Source organism: Ranitomeya variabilis, chromosome 1 (genome assembly GCF_051348905.1).
Source record: "Ranitomeya variabilis isolate aRanVar5 chromosome 1, aRanVar5.hap1, whole genome shotgun sequence".
Taxonomy (NCBI): Eukaryota; Metazoa; Chordata; class Amphibia; order Anura; family Dendrobatidae; genus Ranitomeya; species Ranitomeya variabilis.
In genome coordinates, this window is record NC_135232.1 from 312,156,687 (window position 1) to 312,177,539 (window position 20,853).

General features: G+C 43.8%; 1 protein-coding gene across 1 annotated transcript in view; it reads left to right on the plus strand.

Moving 5' to 3' along the window:
* The window catches only part of CABP7 (calcium binding protein 7), a 300,945-nt gene that overhangs the window by 223,040 nt on the left and 57,052 nt on the right, over positions 1–20,853 (plus strand). Inside the window, exon 3 of the mRNA XM_077296989.1 lies at positions 6,549–6,661. Coding sequence (XP_077153104.1) covers positions 6,549–6,661 — 113 coding nt within the window. The remainder of the gene's footprint in view (positions 1–6,548; positions 6,662–20,853) is intronic.

Below are 20,853 nucleotides of genomic sequence, written 5' to 3' on the forward strand. Positions count from 1 at the left end.
TCTTTCCGGGTCATGGGGTTTGTCCGGTCCCCTATTCCTTCCCCCAGGGAACATGGGATGCAGCCCCGACAGTTCCGAACCCGGCTCAGCGCAGGTACCTACAGCCCGGTCTTCCTCCTTAAACTTACAGCAGGACAGTCCCGGATTTGGGTCTATGCCCTACATTCGTAGGTGTCTGCTGAATGTCCCTCACTGCCAGCACCCCTCTGACATCTCCTTCTCCTAAGGTAGAAAGAAATAGTACATGGGTGTAGATTAGGGTATAATTTACCAGGGCACACATAGCCTTATTTGTCCCTCTTTCTATTCTTAAAAAGTTGTGAGGTATGCAAATTGTGTTATGTAAAAAAAAATTGCCAAAATGTTTTAAAAATTACATTTAACACAAAAACCTGATTTAATCAATAGGTAATTTTCTTTAAGTTACTCCACCTTTTAGCTTACTTTGCGCTAGAAACTTGCTTCAAAATTTCGGTTCTGAGATACTTAAACTCAACCCTTTGTGTATGGAGTCACATCTATTCCTGCTATGTTGCTGTACTTGGTAAATGAGATACATTAAGTGTCTAAAACATATAATAAATGTAGTGGTGTATGACCGTTTTTGGCATCATTACTTAGAAAATCTGTCAGAGTGTCTGCACCTCCGTTTTGAAACCCCACATTGTCCATAAGTCAATATCATCACTAAAAAAATAAAACATTATTTAATTCTATTAATTCATTCAAGAATGCAAATTAACTCTCCTCTATGTATTTTTATCCTTAGTCATGTGACAAGGCTCGTTAAAGGATCCTCATTGACTTTTAGGATTTCTAGGTGGCACTAGAGTTCTAGTTCTCTTCCTCTCTGAAGAGACTATTTGCATAGCCACTTTTATAAAACTGTTAGAGGGTGAGTGTATCGATACCCGTGTCCGCATATATCAAAGAAATGAACCACTCTGGAAGCACTGCAGCCAACAATGATAAATCTAATTCCAGACCTTGCTTATTAAGAAATTGCCACCGCAGACATCTCCAGGATATAATCATGCATACAAATGAATATGTATATTCTGTCCTTGTAGGTTGCAATGAATAAGCTAAGCCACCGTTCTGCACACATATTTATGACAAGGGTCACATTTATGCTGTAAATGTGCATTTACTGAAGGAGTACCATTTCAGTATGCTATATAACAAAAAATCATAAAAATTACTAAATTAAAATTATGACCTGCCCCTAACAATCGCAGGTGGAGCAGTGCTCCGCCCTCGATTGTTAACTTGTTAAATGCCCCTGTCAATCTCTGACAGCGGCATTTAGCACGTGCGTGCGTGTCATTTTCTCCGGCCATCAGCACTCCCGTGATCACGGGTCGCCGATAGGTTATGACAGCTGGGGTCAGCTGATGACCTCTGTGCTTGTTATTACGGAGCTCCTTTGAAACCTTGCCTATGGCCGGGCTTCAAAGGAAACCATGATTTCTTCTATATGCAGCGATGCTTTCGCATCACTCTATATAGCCCGAGCGATCGGACGATCGCATCTTCAAGTCCCCTAAGGGGGATAACAACAACAGTAAAAGGTAAAAAAAAAAAAAAGTTTAAAAAAATAAATAATTAAATAATCCTCCATTGAAAATAAAGATATAATTTAAAATTTATTTTTTTTTACATATATGGAATCATAGCTTTCAGAAAAGTCCACTCTATCAAAATATAATAATAATTAACCCGATTGTTAAATACAGTAAACGGAAAAGATTAAAGGGAATCTGTCACCTCAATTTTGCCCTATAAGCAGTGGCCACCGCCATCGGGGGGTTATCTACAGCATTCTGTAATGCTGTAGATAAGCCCCTGATGTAACCTGAAAGATAAGAAAAACACGTTAGATTATACTGACCCAGGGGCGGTCCCGGTTTCTGTTTGGGGGTTGCCGTCTGGGTCCGGCACTTCCCATCTTCTTACGATGACGTCCTCTACTTTGCTTCCTGCTGCGGCTCCTGCGCAGGCGTACTTTGTCTACCCTGTTGAGGGCAGAGCAAAGTACTGCAGTGTGCAGCGCTGGGCCTCTCTGACCTTTCCCAGGCGCCTGCGCACTGCAGTACTTTGCTCTGCCCTCAACAGGGCAGAGAATTTCGCATGCGCAGGAGCCCCGGCAGGAAGCAAATAAGAGGACGTCATCCTATGAAGATGGGAGGCACCGGACCGCGATGCCCATCGGACCCGAACAGAACCGGGACCACCCTTGGGTGAGTATAATCTAAATTGTTTTTCTTATCTTTCAGGTTACATCGAGGGCTTATCTACAGCATTACAGAATGATTGAAGAAAAGGAGTACCAACGGAGCAAAGAGATTTAAATATTGTTTAAAATTTGCCGCACTTTTGGCCACTCATGATTATATGTGGTAATAAACCGGACTCTGTCTACCTCCATACGTGTCCCCCGTTTGTCACGTATGGAGGTAGACAGAGTCCGGTTTATTACCACATATAGTCATGAGTGGCCAAAAGTGCGGCAAATTTTAAACAAACATTGGCCTGTCCTGCTGACAGAACCTGCATTAGCCTCTGTATTGGGGGAGTTTCCATCAATGACCGCCAGAAGATCTCCCAACCTAGGCAACCTCCTGGTTCGGAGCCATTATGTCCCTCCTGTCTCGAATCCATTTGGTACTAGGGGCCCACTTTTGGGTTCCTTTAAGTGTGGCCATTGTCTGGCATGTTCCAACATGATACGGATCTCGTCCTTTAAATCATCAGACGGATCCAAGATACTCGTATATGACATTAGACAACACATTACATGTGGCACGTCTAATGTCATATATTATGCCACGTGCGGATGCTCTCTGATATATGTGGGACTCACATCCAGAGAGCTTCGCATACGTGTCCGGGAACATGTCAGAGATATAAGTGCTGCACGCACGGCCTCTGATGACTCTGACCTGAAGACATTCCCCCGCCACTTCAAACAATTTCACAATTGTGACGCGGGGACTCTTCAGGTCAGAGGGATAGAATGTGTCCATCTTGGGGTCAGAGGTGGTAACTACAAGAAAGTACTGGCATAACGAGAGGCAGCCTGGATTGTTCGCCTCAACACCCTGACCCCGAGTGGGCTCAATGAATCCCTCAGCTTCTCCTCCTTCTTGGGCTAAATCCATATAGTATAATCTTCTCAGTCTTGGGATTATTCCTTTCTATATATCTCTGTTAGATATTATCTTCTGTTATACTCCTGACCAGTGTTCTTACCCGGGTCCCCATATATGTGGGTCTCATATTTGGACTCTTTCCGTTTTTTAACGTGTTTTTATTCACTTTATTTTCTTTTTTGTTATTTTTTTGTTTTTATACTGTTCATCTGCTCTGCTCCGGCCTTCAGGACACCCCATGTGTGTGGATTTCGTTACACGCTGCAACATCTACATGCGCTGTCTTTTCCAACTTAAGCGTTATTTATATGCATATTATAATGATACCCATGTATGTATTCCAGCATGTGTTACAGCCTGTAAAATGTATATATGTATAATATAGTACGTCTGTATGGGATTCCACCTATGGGCATTATACATTGGGGTCCACATCAGCGCATATATTTTTTCTAACTACTCACCATGGCTGAATCTGCCATAGTGCGCATGCGCCGCTTGAGGTTCCCTCTGTTCCTGGTCCGAGCGGCGTCTCTTGTGTCTCGCGCAGGCGCTGTTGGGTTTTACCAGCAGCGGCTGGGCGACGCCTGACACCGTCTCTGACGTGGGACGAGGTGCCGCGGGCGCGCATGCGCCGCATTTATGGCTGCCATTGGTTAGGACGCTCCATGTGACACGTCACATGGGCTTGAGTCCGCGCTATTTGAAGGGTCCTGATCTGCTCTGGGGCACTTCCCCTTGAAAAAGCGTAATATCTGCGTGAGCGAAACGCGCGTCGGGGACTCCCACGGACTGAATCCTGCTCGGTGCACACTGCCTTTATATATTCTAGTGGTAAGCATTGCCCTGTTACTGTTATTTGTTACTGTGGGGGGTACACTAGTTACCCACAGCGGTGATCTGGCAAACACATCTGATTGCTTCCCTAGTGCTACCCTATGTATGGGAGACTGATTCTTTGGCAGCGTTCTCACTGGTAGAGACTCACTCTATTTTAACCATCCTTTTTGTAATTGTTCAGTATGTATTTATGCACTATATGCTTGTCAATTAATAAATATTTAAATTTTGCACTATCTCTTTGCTCCGTTGGTACTCCTATTCTTCAATGGTTTATATGGAGTTAGTTTGCCTTCTTGGTTGGGGGTCTTTACAGCGCTATTTAGTGCTTTGATTGCTCCGCTAAAATGATGCCTTGTTTTGTTAGCATTACAGAATGCTGTAGATAAGCCCCTGATGGCGGTGGCCGCAACTTATAGGGCAAAATGGAGGTGACAGATTCGCTTTAAAGAACGACAAAATTACATTTTTTTGGTCACTACAATTCCACAAAAAAAGCTGTAACAAGCAATAAAAAAGTGACATCTGTCCTGAAGTGGTACTAATAAAAACATTGGCTTGCCCTGCAAAAAAAAGGCAATACGCAGCTCCATTGGCCAAAAAATAAAAATGTTACAGGTCTCAGAAAATTGCTACACAACCTCAAAAATGTTTTTTGCAAGCTTCTGATTTTTTTTTCCATCACTAAAATAATTTTTTTTAAAAATGGACATGTTGGGTACTGCCATAATTGTGTTAATTAGGAGAATCATATTGTATGGTCATTTTTACCATAAAATGTACACCATAAAAACAATTCCCAAAAAGCAATGTCAGAATTCTGTTTTTTTTCACAATTTTCACCGCACATGGAATTTTTTTCCATTTTCCAGTACAGAATATGGTAAAATGAATGGTGTAATTCTAAAGTACAACTCATCCCGCAAAAAAGCCCTCATATGTCAATGTGAACAGAAAAAGTTGTGGCATGATGGTGTTAAAGGGTGAAAAGTAGTCACTATGCTGTTTGGTATCATTGAGTGTACCACACTGAACATGGATCAAGGAAAGCTATGAAGAGAGTTGTTTCCGGAGATTAGACAGAAAATTATGGACAAATATGTGAGAGTAAGGGTATGTACCCACAGTCAGTAATTGGCAGCGGTTTGGACGCAGAACATGTCCGCTCTGTCCAAAGCGCTGCTTTCTATTGAACACAGGTGAATCCGCATGTGTTCATTGAAACCTGCGGATTCACAGCGTCCAATACAATGTACGGGTGACATTTATCTTGCAGATGCTTGTGTCCCGCAACATAAATTGATATGCTGCAGTCTGGAAAGACGTACCGCATGTCTGCCTCTGCGAATAGTCCGCAGGTGTCGATGCATACATAGTAGACATGGGATTTCTTGAAATCCCATCCACTATGCTGTAACAGCTAGACGCTGTGGGTTGGATGCTGTGGATGTATGCAGTGCCCAACCCGCAGCATTTACTGACCGTGGGAATGTGTACCCTTAAAGGCTATAAGATCATCTCTAAAAAGCTTGATGTTCCTGTAACTACAATTGCTCATATTATTCAGAAGTTTAAGGTCTGTGGATTGTAGCCAACTTCCCATGACATGGCCGCAAGAGACGGATAATATGAATAGTAACCAAAGTGCCCAACTTTCAAAAAGATTAGAGGTTAACTTCAAGGTCGTGTCATATTGCACCGGCCATCACTGTCTTGGCCAAAGAAGACAGAGAAGGAACCACTGTTAATTAAAAAGCTAAACAGCAGTTTGGCAAAATAGATATTGACAAGCCACAACACTTATGGATGAATGTTCTCTGAACAGATGATACACAACTGTAGCTCTTCAGCAAGTCATGTCAGCTCTATGTTACCAGAGGCAAAAAATGAAGCATTCAAAGAAAAGAACATTGTGCCTATTGTGAAACATGGAGATTCGGTTATGTTTTGGGGCTGCTTTGCACAGGGTGTCTTGAATCTGTGCAGGGTACAATGAAATCTTAGAAATGTCAATGCATTCTGGAGCTAAATGTGCTACCCAGTGTCAGAAAGCTTGGTTTCAATCACGTCAAGTGTCCTCTAACAGGCGAATGACCCACAACAAGCAGCTAAAAACATCGAAGAATGGCTAAGAGTAAAGCATTGGACTATTTTGAAGTGACCTGCCATGTACCCTGGATCTAAATCATGTTGAACATCTGTTGAAGGAATTAAAACATGCTGTCCATAGAAGGTAACCGATACCATCAAACCTGAGACAGCTGGAGCAGTTTAATAATAATGAGATACAGAAATTGGTACCATCATTTGTGTCCAGGACAGTTTAATTATTTTTTTTTTCTACAGAACCACAATTCAAAAACAATGTCTGATTTTAAAGCACCATGAAATAAATGGTGCCATTATAATAAATAATAATAATAATATTCAGTCAATTTAAAGTCAAACCATTGTGGGTCTTTCTAACTTTGACAAAAGGGTACCAACAAATGTTTCCACGTCTGTATATGTAGCATGATGTATTAATTGTTTTGGATTTTCTTTTCTTTTTTTCAGGCGATGGCCAGGTCGATTTTGAAGAGTTTGTGACATTACTGGGACCAAAAATTACAACTTCTGGGATCCCGGACAAGTTTCATGGTGCTGACTTTGACACTGTGTTTTGGAAGGTATTTAACAAGTGATTTCACAAATCTATGGTTCTGGACCTAAAGTATGGAAGGTACCCAAAATAAAAATATATAGACTGAAATAAATTATTACAAATTAAATACTGAAGGTGGAATGAATTATTACCATTCTTACTTGAAAATGATGTAATGAGCTTGATAATGCAATAGTGCATAGGCATAGCACATATTTTTATACTGTTTTTCATGGTCCTGTAATCAGGTTGCTAAATGAGTAATCTGCACCCTTCTTATACAGGTCATCTCATTAGATATTGATGAGTTTTTGATTTTCACCCTAATATCTGTGAATGGTGGACATGGTCCATACAGAAGCCTTCACACTACGTAATGATGAACATACCAGCTACTGGTACAAGCTTTTTAAAAAAAATCATAAAATGGATGGTTATAGATATATATTATTGTGACTCCACCAAAATTCCCTTGTGTCCCCATTAGTGTCTGTTTAAAAGTGGCTTAACCTTCTACAGGGTGAGCCATATACATGGATCCACCTAAATAAAATGGGAATGGTTGGTGATATCAACTTCCTGTTTGTGGCACATTAGTATATGGGAGGGGGGAAAACTTTTGAAGATGGGTGGTGATCATGGTGGCCATTTTGAAGGCGGCCATTTTGGATCCAACTTTATTTTTTCCAATGGGAAAATTCAAATTCAGCGCGCCGATCTGGGTAATCCTCGTTGAGATGCTGCAGCAGCTGGATTTTGTAAGGGTGCCATCTGTGAGTAGCTAATAGCTGCCGAAGGGATGTTCGACTGATGGTCACCACCAATCTTGAAAAGTTTCACTCTCCCATATACTAATGTGCCACAAACAGGAAGTTGATCTCACCAACCATTCCCATTTTATTTAGGTGTATCCATATACATTGCCCACCCAGTAAAATAACATGTTTAAGGTAGACAAAGATAAATGTTGTCTATTGAACACATCAATTACCAGGTAAGGCTGGTTTCACAATAGCGTTCGGCAGGGCTGCGGACGGCAGCCTTCTTCCTCCACTAAGCTCTGCCCACTGCCGCACCTCTTCCTTCAGCTCTGCATATGACTGCATGCGTCCTGCGTACCCTATCTTTTACATTGGGTACACAGGCCATGCGGATGTATGCGGATGCCTCTGCATGCGTCGTTTTGATGCTGGCTGACCTGTGTTGAATGCAACATGTTGCATTTTGTTGCGGTCAGTGCAGCTTCAAAACTACGCATGCGGAGGCATCCACATACATCCGCATGGCCTGCGTACCCAATGTTAAAGATTGGGTATGCAGGACGCATGCAGACATAGGCAGACCTGAAGGAAGAGGTGCAGCAGTGGGCAGGGCTTAACGGAGGAAGAAGGCTGCCGTCTGCAGCCCTGCCGAACGCTAGTATGAAACCAGCCTAAAAGGTAAAAATATTTTTTATTTTGTCACCATGCTAGTAAATTATTTTTGCCAGTGATTCATAGTAAAGGAAGTTATACAAAATTGTAAAGCAAGTTTAAAGGAGTATTTAGATATAGCAAATAGTAACTTGACAAATAATCTTTTGTAACAAGTTTTCAAGAAACTGCCATCTCTTCTAAGAGAACTAAGATAACATAACATTGCACAACCTATTGACCAATGTCAAATTATGTGTCAAATTCACTTTTTTGTGCTGCAAATGCTACATTAAGGTAAACTGTGCTACATGTGTTTATATTCAGATGGGAACACTGATGTCATTAGCCCCAGCTTCTTGAATAGAGAAATAGACATCCACTGATTCAAATCTATGAAAATTTTTTAGGATCAGGCTACTTAGGGCATGCTACATTCCACCCTGTGGTGGCAGTTCTTGTCCTTCCTCAGTAATGGTAGTACGCCAGTTGACAAAAATTATACTAACAAGCAGCTCAAGCTGTATCGCTTTACATGATCCTCTGTGGCCAACTCTAAAGCTGGCCACTTTATATAGAAAGTGCTACTCATTACCACTTGCTAGCTAACTAACACACAGGCTCTTCTACTGAGTCCCACAGCATCTATCACCTTCTTCCTGGTAGGCCTGATTCATATGTTTATTTTTCACAACCTTGTTCTAGCCTAGTCTATGGTGCTATTCACATCTCCAGATTTTTTCGAAGACTGTGTGCCCATCAAAAAAAATCTTGGAAACTTGTCAAATTTTTTTATCATAGTCATGCATCAAAATTATCCACACAAGTCTATCGATCTGTGAAAATCAAACACTGATGAAAATCTGACCGAAAACACTGATGAAACTTGTTTTTTTCTGTACTTTGCAAAATCATGGACACCTTAATAAGGTCTTAGTAAGTATCTTATCGCTAATGGTAGGAAACAAGAACTTTTTATTCTCTCTGCACACTTTCAGTGAGGCATGGGCATGCATGCTAAAGCTGACTCCATGCTGACCCATGCCACCAGCAACTCAGTGTCTTGACTCTTTAAGGGACAACACAACCTTTGCTCCTAATGAGTAGCAATTCAGACTTCACTGCTTCTACTCTGTGGTATCCTATCTAGGCACTAATATCCTTGGACTGTTTCTCCCATGTTTTATATTGTCATTGAATTATCAATAACTTTATTACTCATGCAGTGTATCGCTAGATCTGTTGCACATTTGTTGCAGCATATCAAAAGGACAATAGTAGTGATAAGTAGTGATGAGCGAATATACTCATTACTCAAGATTTCTCGAGCATGCTCAGGGGTCCTCCGAGTATTTTTTAGTTCTCGGAGTTTTAGTTTTTCTTGCCGCAGCTGAATGATTTACATCTGATAGCCAGCATATGTACATGTGGGGGTTGCCTGGTTGCTAGGGAATCCCCACATGTACTTATGCTGGTTAACAGATGTAAATCATTCAGCTGCGGCAAGAAAAACTAAAACTCTGAGCACTAAAAATACTCGGAGGACCCCCGAGCATGCTCGAGAAATCTCGAGTAACGAGTATATTCGCTCATCACTAGTGATAAGCATTAAAATATCAGTACAGTACATACTTAAGTAAAATGGGCACAATAACTGTTAGCTACAGTATATTGCTAGTGTGATGCAGAATATATTATATTGTGTTTAGAGATGAGAGAATTTATGTGAAATTGAATTCTCGAAATTTACAAAAATTCAGCTTCTCTATTTTGCTAAATAAAAACAGGGCCAGCAAAAAGTTTAAAAAAAAATAATACTCACCCCATCGTCCACTTGTCCTGTTGCCCCTCCTAGCCCTCCATCTGGTCTTCTGTGCCTCTTTTTTTGCCTTTCGCATTTGGCACCTTTCCTTTGGGCTGTGGCTCCTGGCGGAACTAAGCCTCAAATCCCTGTGTGCCATGTCATCGCAGTTCACATCATAATGTTATCACGTGTATCCGCCAATATTCTGTATAGGTCATGTCATGCTGGGATGTCAGAGGCCTAGTCTGCTGAAAGCCATGGCCCAAAGAGAAGCAGATATGCACGATGGACATAGAGGTCTGGTGAGACCTTAAAGCAGGGGTCTCAAACTCGGCAGAGTAAATGGGCCGCACATAAAAAAAAATTAAGCTGGCAGGCCGCAGTAGTATATAACACAGCCCACGTAGTATATAACACAGCCCACGTAGTATATAACAACCCATGTAGTATATTGCACAGCCACGTAGTATATAACAGCCCATGTAGTATATTGCACAGCCCACGTAGTATATAACAGCCCACATAGTATATAACACAGCCCACGTAGTATATAACAGCCCACGTAGTATAAAACAGCCCTCGTAGTATATAACACAGCCCACATACTATATAATAGCCCATGTAGTATATTGCACAGCCACGTAGTATATAACAGCCCATGTAGTATATAACACAGCCCACGTAGTATATAACACAGCCCACGTAGTATATAACACAGCCCATGTAGTATACAACAACCCACGTAGTATATAGCACAGCCACGTAGTATATAGCACAGCCCACGCAGTATATAGCACAGCCCACGTAGTATATAACACGGCCCACGTAGTATGTAACACAGCCCATGTAGTATATAACACAGCCACATAGTATATAACAGCCCACATAGTATATAACACAGCCCACATAGTATATATAACAGCCCACGTAGTATATAACAGGCCTCATAGTATATAACACAGCCTACGTAGCATATAACAGCCCACGTAGTATATAACACAGCCCTCTTGTATATAACACAGCCCACGTAGTATATAACAGCCCACGTAGTATATAACAGGCCTCGTAGTATATAACACAGCCTATGTAGTATATAACAGCCCACATAGTATATAACACAGCCCACGTAGAATATAACACAGCCCACGCAGTATATTACACAGCCCACTGTTGTGTATCCGCTTTTTGGGCTCCCCTGGTGGTTGCTGGTGGTACTGGTGACTTGTTTGCACTTTGCTTCTTCTGTTCACCTGCTTCCATCAGTGTTTGGGAGTTTCCTATTTAGCCTTGCTCTCCAGTCATTTCCTTGCCGGTCATCATTGTAACCAGAGCCTTCGGTTGCATGTTCCTGCTTCTAGTCTGCTGATCAGCTAAGTGGACTTTGTCCTTTTGTTTTGTACCTTTTGTCCAGTTTGCAGTTTTTGTAATTCTCTGTAGCTGGAAGCTCTTGCGGGCTGAAATTGCCACTCCTGTGTCATGAGTTGACACAGGAGTCTTAAAGTAATTTCAGGATGGTTTTTGAAAGGGTTTTCAGTTGACCGTGAAGTCCTCTTTTGTATCCTTCTGCTATCTAGTAAGTGGACCTCTCTTTGCTAAATCTACTTTCATACTGTGTATGTCTTTTCCTCTTAATTCACTATTATTACATGTGGGGGGCTGCTATCATCTTTTGGGGTATTTCCCTAGAGGTAAGCCAGGTCTGTTTCTTCCTCTACCAGGCGTAGTTAGTCCTCCGGCTGGCGCGTGGCATATAGGAAGCCGTAGGTATGCTCCCTGGCTACTGTTAGTTGTGTGGTAGATTTTGCTCACGGTCAACTCGAGTTTCCATCACCCGAGAGCTCGTTCGTTACTTATGTGTTTTTTACGTTCCCTTGCCATTGGGAACCATGACAGTATGACCGGACTACAAAGTGTTAATTGTTTGGGCTGAAGCAGGAGAAAAAGAAGTGTTGAAAGGAAATTTTTTTTTTTCTTTCCCTCAGAGTTTTGCTGCCTAGCCCTTAATTGCTGTCTAGCTGCTTCTTACCTCCTCTTAACCCTTGAATGGCTCTGACCTTAGCTGTTTAACATGGATGTCCAGAGTTTGGCTGCAGGTTTAAATAATCTTGCTACGAAGGTTCAAAATTTACAAGATTTTGTTATACATGCTCCTATTTCTGAACCTAAAATCCCTACACCAGAGGTGTTTTCCGGAGATAGATCTCGGTTTTTGAATTTCAAATATAATTGTAAATTATTCCTTTCTCTCAGACCTCACTCCTCAGGAGATCCTGTCCAGCAGGTTAAGATTGTAATCTCTTTGCTGCGAGGTGACCCTCAAAATTGGGCATTTTCATTGGCACCAGGGGATCCTGCGTTGCTCAATGTGGATGCGTTTTTCCTGGCTTTAGGGTTGCTTTATGAGGAACCTAATTTGGAGATTCAAGCTGAAAAAGCTTTGATAGCCCTATCTCAAGGGCAAGATGAAGCGGAGATATACTGCCAAAAATTTCGTAGGTGGTCTGTGCTTACTCAGTGGAATGAGTGCGCCTTAGCGGCAAATTTCAGAGAGGGCCTTTCTGATGCCGTTAAAGATGTTATGGTCGGGTTCCCTGCGCCTACAGGTCTGAATAAGTCCATGACAATGGCAATTCAGATTGATCGGCGTTTGTGGGAGCGCAAACCCGTGCACCATTTGGCGGTATCTTCTGAAGAGACGCCAGAGAAAATGCAATGTGACAGAGTTATGTCCAGAAGCGAGCGGCAGAATTATAGGCGTAAAAATGGGTTATGCTTCTATTGTGGTGATTCTGCTCATGTTATATCGGCATGCTCTAAGCGTACTAGGAAGGTTGACAAGTCCATTTCAATTGGCACTTTACAGTCCAAATTTATTTTGTCTGTAACCTTGATTTGTTCATTATCAGTTATTACCGTGGATGCCTATGTGGACTCGGGCGCCGCTCTGAGTCTTATGGACTGGTCCTTTGCCAGGCACTGTGGGTTTGATTTAGAGCCTCTGGAAGTCCCTATACCTCTGAAGGGTATTGATTCTACACCTTTGGCTTGTAATAAACCACAGTTCTGGACGCAAGTGACTATGCGTATGACTCCAGACCATCAGGAGGTGATTCGCTTCCTTGTGTTGTACAATTTACATGATGTTTTGGTGCTTGGATTACCATGGTTACAGTCTCATAACCCAGTCCTTGACTGGAAGGCTATGTCTGTGTTAAGCTGGGGATGTCGGGGGGCTCATGGGGACACTCCTATGGTGTCCATTTCGTCATCTATTCCATCTGAGATTCCGGCATTTTTGTCTGATTATCGTGATATGTTTGAAGAGCCTAAGATTGGTTCACTCCCTCCTCACAGGGATTGTGATTGCGCCATAGATCTGATTCCTGGCAGTAAATTTCCAAAGGGTCGTTTGTTTAACCTATCTGTACCTGAACATGCTGCTATGCGCGAGTATATTAAGGAGTCCCTGGAAAAGGGACATATTCGTCCTTCTTCATCACCTTTAGGAGCCGGTTTTTTCTTTGTCTCTAAAAAGGATGGCTCTTTGAGGCCTTGTATTGATTATCGTCTCCTGAATAAAATTACAGTCAAATATCAGTATCCGTTGCCTTTGCTGACTGATTTGTTTGCTCGCATAAGGGGGGCTAAGTGGTTCTCTAAGATTGATCTTCGTGGGGCGTATAATTTGATGCGAATTAAGCAGGGGGATGAGTGGAAGACCGCATTTAATATGCCTGAGGGCCATTTTGAGTATTTGGTAATGCCTTTCGGCCTTTCTAATGCACCTTCTGTCTTTCAGTCCTTAATGCATGATATTTTCCAGGAATATTTGGATAAATTTATGATTGTGTACTTGGATGATATTTAGATTTTTTCTGATGACTGGGAGTCTCATGTTCAGCAGGTCAGGAGGGTTTTTCAGGTTTTGCGGGAGAATTCTTTGTGTGTAAAGGGTTCAAAGTGTGTTTTTGGGGTTCAAAAAATTTCATTTTTGGGGTATATTTTTTCCCCTTCTTCTATTGAGATGGACCCTGTCAAGGTTCGGGCTATTTACGACTGGACGCAGCCTACTTCTCTGAAGAGTCTCCAGAAATTCTTGGGCTTTGCTAATTTTTATCGTCGATTTATAGCTGGTTTTTCTGGCGTTGCTAAACCTCTGACGGATTTGACTAAAAAGGGTGCTGATGTTGCCAATTGGTCCCCTGCTGCCGTGGAGGCCTTTCGGGAGCTTAAGCGCCACTTTTTGTCTGCCCCTGTGTTGCGCCAGCCTGATGTTTCTCTTCCCTTTCAGGTTGAGGTCGATGCTTCCGAGATCGGAGCGGGGGCGGTTTTGTCGCAGAAAAGTTCCGACTTCTCAGTGATGAGACCTTGTGCGTTCTTTTCGCGAAAATTTTCGGCCGCCGAGCGAAACTATGATGTTGGTAATCGGGAGCTTTTGGCCATGAAGTGGGCATTTGAGGAGTGGCGTCATTGGCTTGAGGGTGCCAGACATCAGGTGGTAGTTTTGACTGATCACAAGAATTTAATTTATTTGGAGTCTGCCAGGCGCCTGAATCCTAGACAGGCACGTTGGTCGTTGTTCTTTTCCCGGTTTAATTTTGTGGTCTCGTACTTACCGGGTTCTAGGAATGTGAAAGCAGATGCTCTTTCTAGGAGTTTTGAGCCTGATTCTCCTGGGAATTCTGAACCTGCTGGTGTCCTTAAGGATGGAGTGGTTTTGTCTGCTGTCTCTCCAGATTTGCGACGTGCTTTGCAAGAATTTCAGGCGGATAGACCTGATCGTTGTCCGTCTGGTAGACTGTTTGTTCCTGACGAGTGGACCACTAGAGTCATCTTGGAAGTTCATTCTTCTACTCTGGCAGGTCATCCGGGAATTTTTGGCACCAGAGATTTGGTGGCTAGATCCTTCTGGTGGCCTTCCCTGTCTCGAGATGTGCGTGTTTTTGTGCAGTCTTGCGATGTGTGTGCTCGGGCCAAGCCTTGTTGTTCTAGGGCTAGTGGGTTGTTGTTGCCCTTGCCTATTCCGAAGAGGCCTTGGACGCACATCTCTATGGACTTTATCTCGGATCTCCCTGTTTCTCAGAAGATGTCTGTCATCTGGGTGGTGTGTGACCGTTTTTCTAAAATGGTTCATTTGGTGCCATTGCCTAAGTTGCCTTCCTCATCTGAGTTGGTCCCTCTGTTTTTTCAAAATGTGGTTCGCTTGCATGGTATTCCGGAAAACATCGTTTCTGACAGGGGTACCCATTTCGTGTCTAGATTTTGGCGGGCAGTCTGTGCCAGGTTGGGCATTGATTTGTCCTTTTCGTCTGCATTCCATCCTCAGACCAATGGCCAGACGGAGCGAACTAATCAAACTTTGGAGACTTATTTGAGGTGTTTTGTGTCTGCGGATCAGGATGATTGGGTTGCCTTTCTGCCGTTGGCGGAGTTTGCTCTTAATAATCGGGCTAGTTCTGCCACTTTGGTTTCCCCTTTCTTTTGCAATTCAGGGTTTCATCCGCGTTTTTCATCTGGTCAGGTTGAATCTTCGGATTGTCCTGGAGTGGATGCGGTGGTGGATCGGTTGCATCGGATTTGGGGACAAGTGGTGGATAATTTGGAATTGTCCCAGGAGAGGACTCAGCAGTTTGCTAACCGTCGTCGTCGTGTAGGTCCCCACCTTCGCGTTGGGGACTTGGTGTGGTTGTCTTCCCGTTTTGTCCCTATGAGGGTTTCTTCTCCCAAATTTAAGCCTCGGTTCATCGGTCCTTATAGGATTTTGGAGATTCTTAACCCTGTTTCCTTTCGTTTGGACCTCCCGGCATCTTTTGCTATCCATAATGTGTTCCATCGGTCGTTGTTGCGGAGATATGAGGTACCGGTGGTTCCTTCTACTGAACCTCCTGCTCCTGTGCTGGTGGAGGGTGAATTGGAGTACGTTGTGGAGAAGATCTTGGACTCCTGTATTTCCAGACGGAGACTTCAATATCTGGTTAAATGGAAAGGCTATGGTCAGGAAGATAATTCTTGGGTAACTGCCTCTGATGTTCATGCCTCGGATTTGGTTCGTGCCTTTCATAGGGCTCATCCAGATCGCCCTGGCGGTTCTTGTGAGGGTTCGGTGCCCCCTCCTTAAGGGGAGGGTACTGTTGTGTATCCGCTTTTTGGGCTCCCCTGGTGGTTGCTGGTGGTACTGGTGACTTGTTTGCACTTTGCTTCTTCTGTTCACCTGCTTCCATCAGTGTTTGGGAGTTTCCTATTTAGCCTTGCTCTCCAGTCATTTCCTTGCCGGTCATCATTGTAACCAGAGCCTTCGGTTGCATGTTCCTGCTACTAGTCTGCTGATCAGCTAAGTGGACTTTGTCCTTTTGTTTTGTACCTTTTGTCCAGTTTGCAGTTTTTGTAATTCTCTGTAGCTGGAAGCTCTTGCGGGCTGAAATTGCCACTCCTGTGTCATGAGTTGACACAGGAGTCTTAAAGTAATTTCAGGATGGTTTTTGAAAGGGTTTTCAGTTGACCGTGAAGTCCTCTTTTGTATCCTTCTGCTATCTAGTAAGTGGACCTCTCTTTGCTAAATCTACTTTCATACTGTGTATGTCTTTTCCTCTTAATTCACCGTTATTACATGTGGGGGGCTGCTATCATCTTTTGGGGTATTTCCCTAGAGGTAAGCCAGGTCTGTTTCTTCCTCTACCAGGCGTAGTTAGTCCTCCGGCTGGCGCGTGGCATATAGGAAGCCGTAGGTATGCTCCCTGGCTACTGTTAGTTGTGTGGTAGATTTTGCTCACGGTCAACTCAAGTTTCCATCACCCGAGAGCTCGTTCGTTACTTATGTGTTTTTTACGTTCCCTTGCCATTGGGAACCATGACAGCCTACGTACTATATTGCACAGCCACATAGAATATAACAGCCCTCGTAGTATATAACACAGCCACGTAGTATATAACAACCCACATAGTATATTGCACAGCCATGTAGAATATAACAACCCTCGTAGTATATAACACAGCCACGTAGTATTTAACAACCCACATAGTATACTTCACAGCCATGTAGTATATAACAACCCACGTAGTATATTGCACAGCCACATAGAATATAACAGCCCATGTAGTATATAACACAGCCACGTAGTATATAACAGCCCACGTAGTATATAACAGCCCACTTAGTATATAACAGGCCTCATAGTATATAACACAGCTCACGTAGTATATAACAGCCCACGTAGTATATAACACAGCCCTCGTAGTATATAACACAGCCTGTTGTGAATTAGACTTTTTTGGCTCCCTCTTGTGGTCACTAGTGATATGACTCTGGGATTGTCTTTCCTCAGTTTGGCACCCACCTGGGTCGTTAGCCCAGGGGTGTTGCTATATTAACTTCCTGGATCCTCAGTCCAGTGCCTGGCATTGTTGTAATCAGATCCTTTCTGTTTGCTCCTGTCTGCTGGTCCGGTTCTTGCAAAATTAAGCTAAGTCCTGCTTCCTTGTTTTTTGGTTATCTGTATTGCTCTTATTTTCTGTCCAGCTTGTACTAAATGTGATTCCTGATTTTGCTGGAAGCTCTAGGGGGCTGGTATTCTCCCCCCGGGCCGTTAGACGGTTCGGGGGTTCTTGAATATCCAGCGTGGAAATTTTGATAGGGTTTTTGCTGACCGTATAAGTCATCTTACTATATTCTGCTATTAGTCAGTGGGCCTCTCTTTGCTAAATATCTAGTTCATTCTTACGTTTGTCTTTTCTCCTTACCTCACCGTTATTATTTGTGGGGGGCTTGTATCCAACTTTTGGGGTCTTTTCTCTGGAGGCAAGAAAGGTCTATCTTTTCCCTTCTAGGGTTAGTTAGTTCTCCGGCTGGCGCGAGACGTCTAGAACCAACGTAGGCACATTCCCCGGCTGCTGCTATTTGTGGTGCTAGGATTAGATATACGGTTAGCCCAGTTACCACTGCCCTATGAGCTGGTTTTTTATGTTTGCAGACTTGGTATGTACTTTTGAGACCCTCTGCCATTGGGGTCATAACAGTATGCCAGGCCAAAGTTGAATGTTTAATGCATTGCAGAAGTGGGATAATAAGAAAGGAAATTCTGAGTTTTTTTTTTTTTTCCTCTCTTTGTTCCTCCCCTTTACCTCTGAGTGGCTTGTGCTTGCTGCAGACATGAATGTCCAGACCTTGATTACAAGTGTGGATCAGCTTGCTGCTCGTGTGCAGGGCATACAAGATTTTGTTACCAGTAGTCCAATGTCTGAACCTAAAATACCTATTCCTGAACTGTTCTCTGGAGACCGATTCAAGTTTAGGAATTTCAGGAATAATTGTAAATTGTTTCTATCTCTGAGACCCCGTTCATCTGGAGACTCAGCTCAGCAAGTTAAAATTGTTATCTCTTTCTTACGGGGCGACCCTCAGGATTGGGCTTTCTCGCTAGCGCCAGGAGATCCGGCATTGGCAAATATTGATGCGTTTTTTCTGGCGCTCGGATTGCTTTACGAGGAACCCAATCTTGAAATTCAGGCAGAAAAAGCCTTGCTGGCTATTTCTCAGGGCCAGGATGAAGCTGAAGTGTATTGCCAAAAATTTCGGAAATGGTCCGTGCTTACTCAGTGGAATGAGTGTGCTCTGGCCGCAAATTTCAGAAATGGCCTTTCTGAAGCCATTAAGAAGGTGAGGGTAGAGTTGAAGCAGTTAAAAGTCTTCAGAAGTTCTTGGGTTTTGCTAACTTCTACCGTCGTTTTATCGCTAATTTTTCTAGCGTTGTTAAACCTTTGACGGATATGACCAAGTAAGGTTCTGATGTTGCTAACTGGGCTCCTGCAGCCGTGGAAGCTTTCCAAGAGTTGAAGCGCCGGTTTACTTCGGCGCCTGTTTTGTGCCAGCCTGATGTCTCACTGCCCTTTCAGGTTGAAGTGGATGCTTCTGAGATTGGGGCAGGGGCCGTTTTGTCGCAGAGAGGCCCTGGTTGCTCTGTAATGAGACCATGTGCCTTTTTCTCTAGGAAGTTTTCGCCTGCTGAGCGGAATTATGATGTTGGCAATCGGGAGTTGTTGGCCATGAAGTGGGCATTTGAGGAGTGGCGTCATTGGCTCGAGGGTGCTAAGCATCGTGTGGTGGTCTTGACTGATCACAAAAATCTGATGTATCTCGAGTCTGCTAAATGCCTGAATCCTAGACAGGCCCGCTGGTCATTGTTTTTCTCCCGTTTTGACTTTGTGGTCTCGTATTTACCAGGTTCAAAGAATGTGAAGGCTGATGCTCTTTCAAGGAGCTTTGTGCCTGACTCTCCTGGAGTCGTAGAACCAGTTGGTATTCTTAAAGAGGGAGTTATCTTGTCAGCCATTTCTCCGGATTTGCGACGTGTGTTGCAGAGATTTCAGGCTGGTAGACCTGACTCTTGTCCACCTGACAGACTGTTTGTTCCTGATAAGTGGACCAGCAGAGTCATTTCCGAGGTTCATTCCTCGGTGTTGGCAGGGCATCCGGGAATTTTTGGCACCAGAGATCTGGTGGCTAGGTCCTTTTGGTGGCCTTCCTTGTCACGGGATGTGCGGTCATTTGTGCAGTCCTGTGGGACTTGTGCTCGAGCTAAGCCTTGCTATTCTCGTGCCAGCGGGTTGCTCTTGCCCTTGCCTGTCCCGAAGAGGCCTTGGACACACATTTCCATGGATTTCATTTCAGATCTTCCGGTGTCTCAGGGCATGTCTGTCATCTGGGTGGTATGTGATCGCTTTTCCAAGATGGTCCATTTGGTATCTTTGCCTAAGCTGCCTTCCTCTTCCGATCTGGTTCCTTTGTTCTTTCAGAATGTGGTTCGTTTACACGGCATTCCTGAGAATATTGTGTCTGACAGAGGATCCCAGTTTGTTTCCAGGTTCTGGCGATCTTTTTGTGCTAAGATGGGCATTGATTTGTCGTTTTCGTCTGCCTTTCATCCTCAGACTAATGGACAAACGGAGCGAACTAATCAGACTCTGGAGGCTTATTTGAGGTGTTTTGTTTCTGCAGATCAGGATGATTGGGTGACCTTCTTGCCGTTGGCTGAGTTTGCCCTTAATAATCGGGCTAGTTCCGCTACTTTGGTTTCGCCTTTTTTTTGCAACTCTGGTTTCCATCCTCGTTTTTCCTCGGGACATGTGGAGCCTTCTGACTGTCCTGGGGTAGATTCCGTGGTGGATAGGTTGCAGCAGATCTGGAATCATGTGGTGGACAACTTAAAGTTGCCACAGGAGAAGGCTCAGCGTTTTGCCAACCGCCGCCGCGGTGTGGGTCCCCGACTTCGTGTTGGGGATTTGGTATGGCTGTCTTCTCGATTTGTTCCTATGAAGGTCTCCTCTCCTAAATTTAAGCCTCGCTTCATCGGTCCTTACAAGATATTGGAAATCCTTAATCCTGTGTCCTTTCGCTTGGATCTTCCGGTGTCGTTTGCCATTCACAACGTGTTCCATAGGTCTTTGTTGCGGCGGTACGTTGTGCCTGTGGTTCCTTCTGTTGAGCCTCCTGCTCCGGTGTTGGTTGAGGGCGAGTTGGAGTACGTGGTGGAGAAGATCTTGGATTTTCGTCTCTCCAGACGGAGGCTTCAGTATCTGGTCAAGTGGAAGGGCTATGGCCAGGAGGATAATTCCTGGGTGGTTGCCTCTGATGTGCATGCGGCCGATTTAGTTCGTGCCTTTCACGCTGCTCATCCTGATCGCCCTGGTGGTCCTGGTGAGGGTTCGGTGACCCCTCCTTAAAGGGGGGGTACTGTTGTGAATTAGACTTTTTTGGCTCCCTCTTGTGGTCACTAGTGATATGACTCTGGGATTGTCTTTCCTCAGTTTGGCACCCACCTGGGTCGTTAGCCCAGGGGTGTTGCTATATTAACTTCCTGGATCCTCAGTCCAGTGCCTGGCATCGTTGTAATCAGATCCTTTCTGTTTGCTCCTGTCTGCTGGTCCGGTTCTTGCAAAATTAAGCTAAGTCCTGCTTCCTTGTTTTTTGGTTATCTGTATTGCTCTTATTTTCTGTCCAGCTTGTAC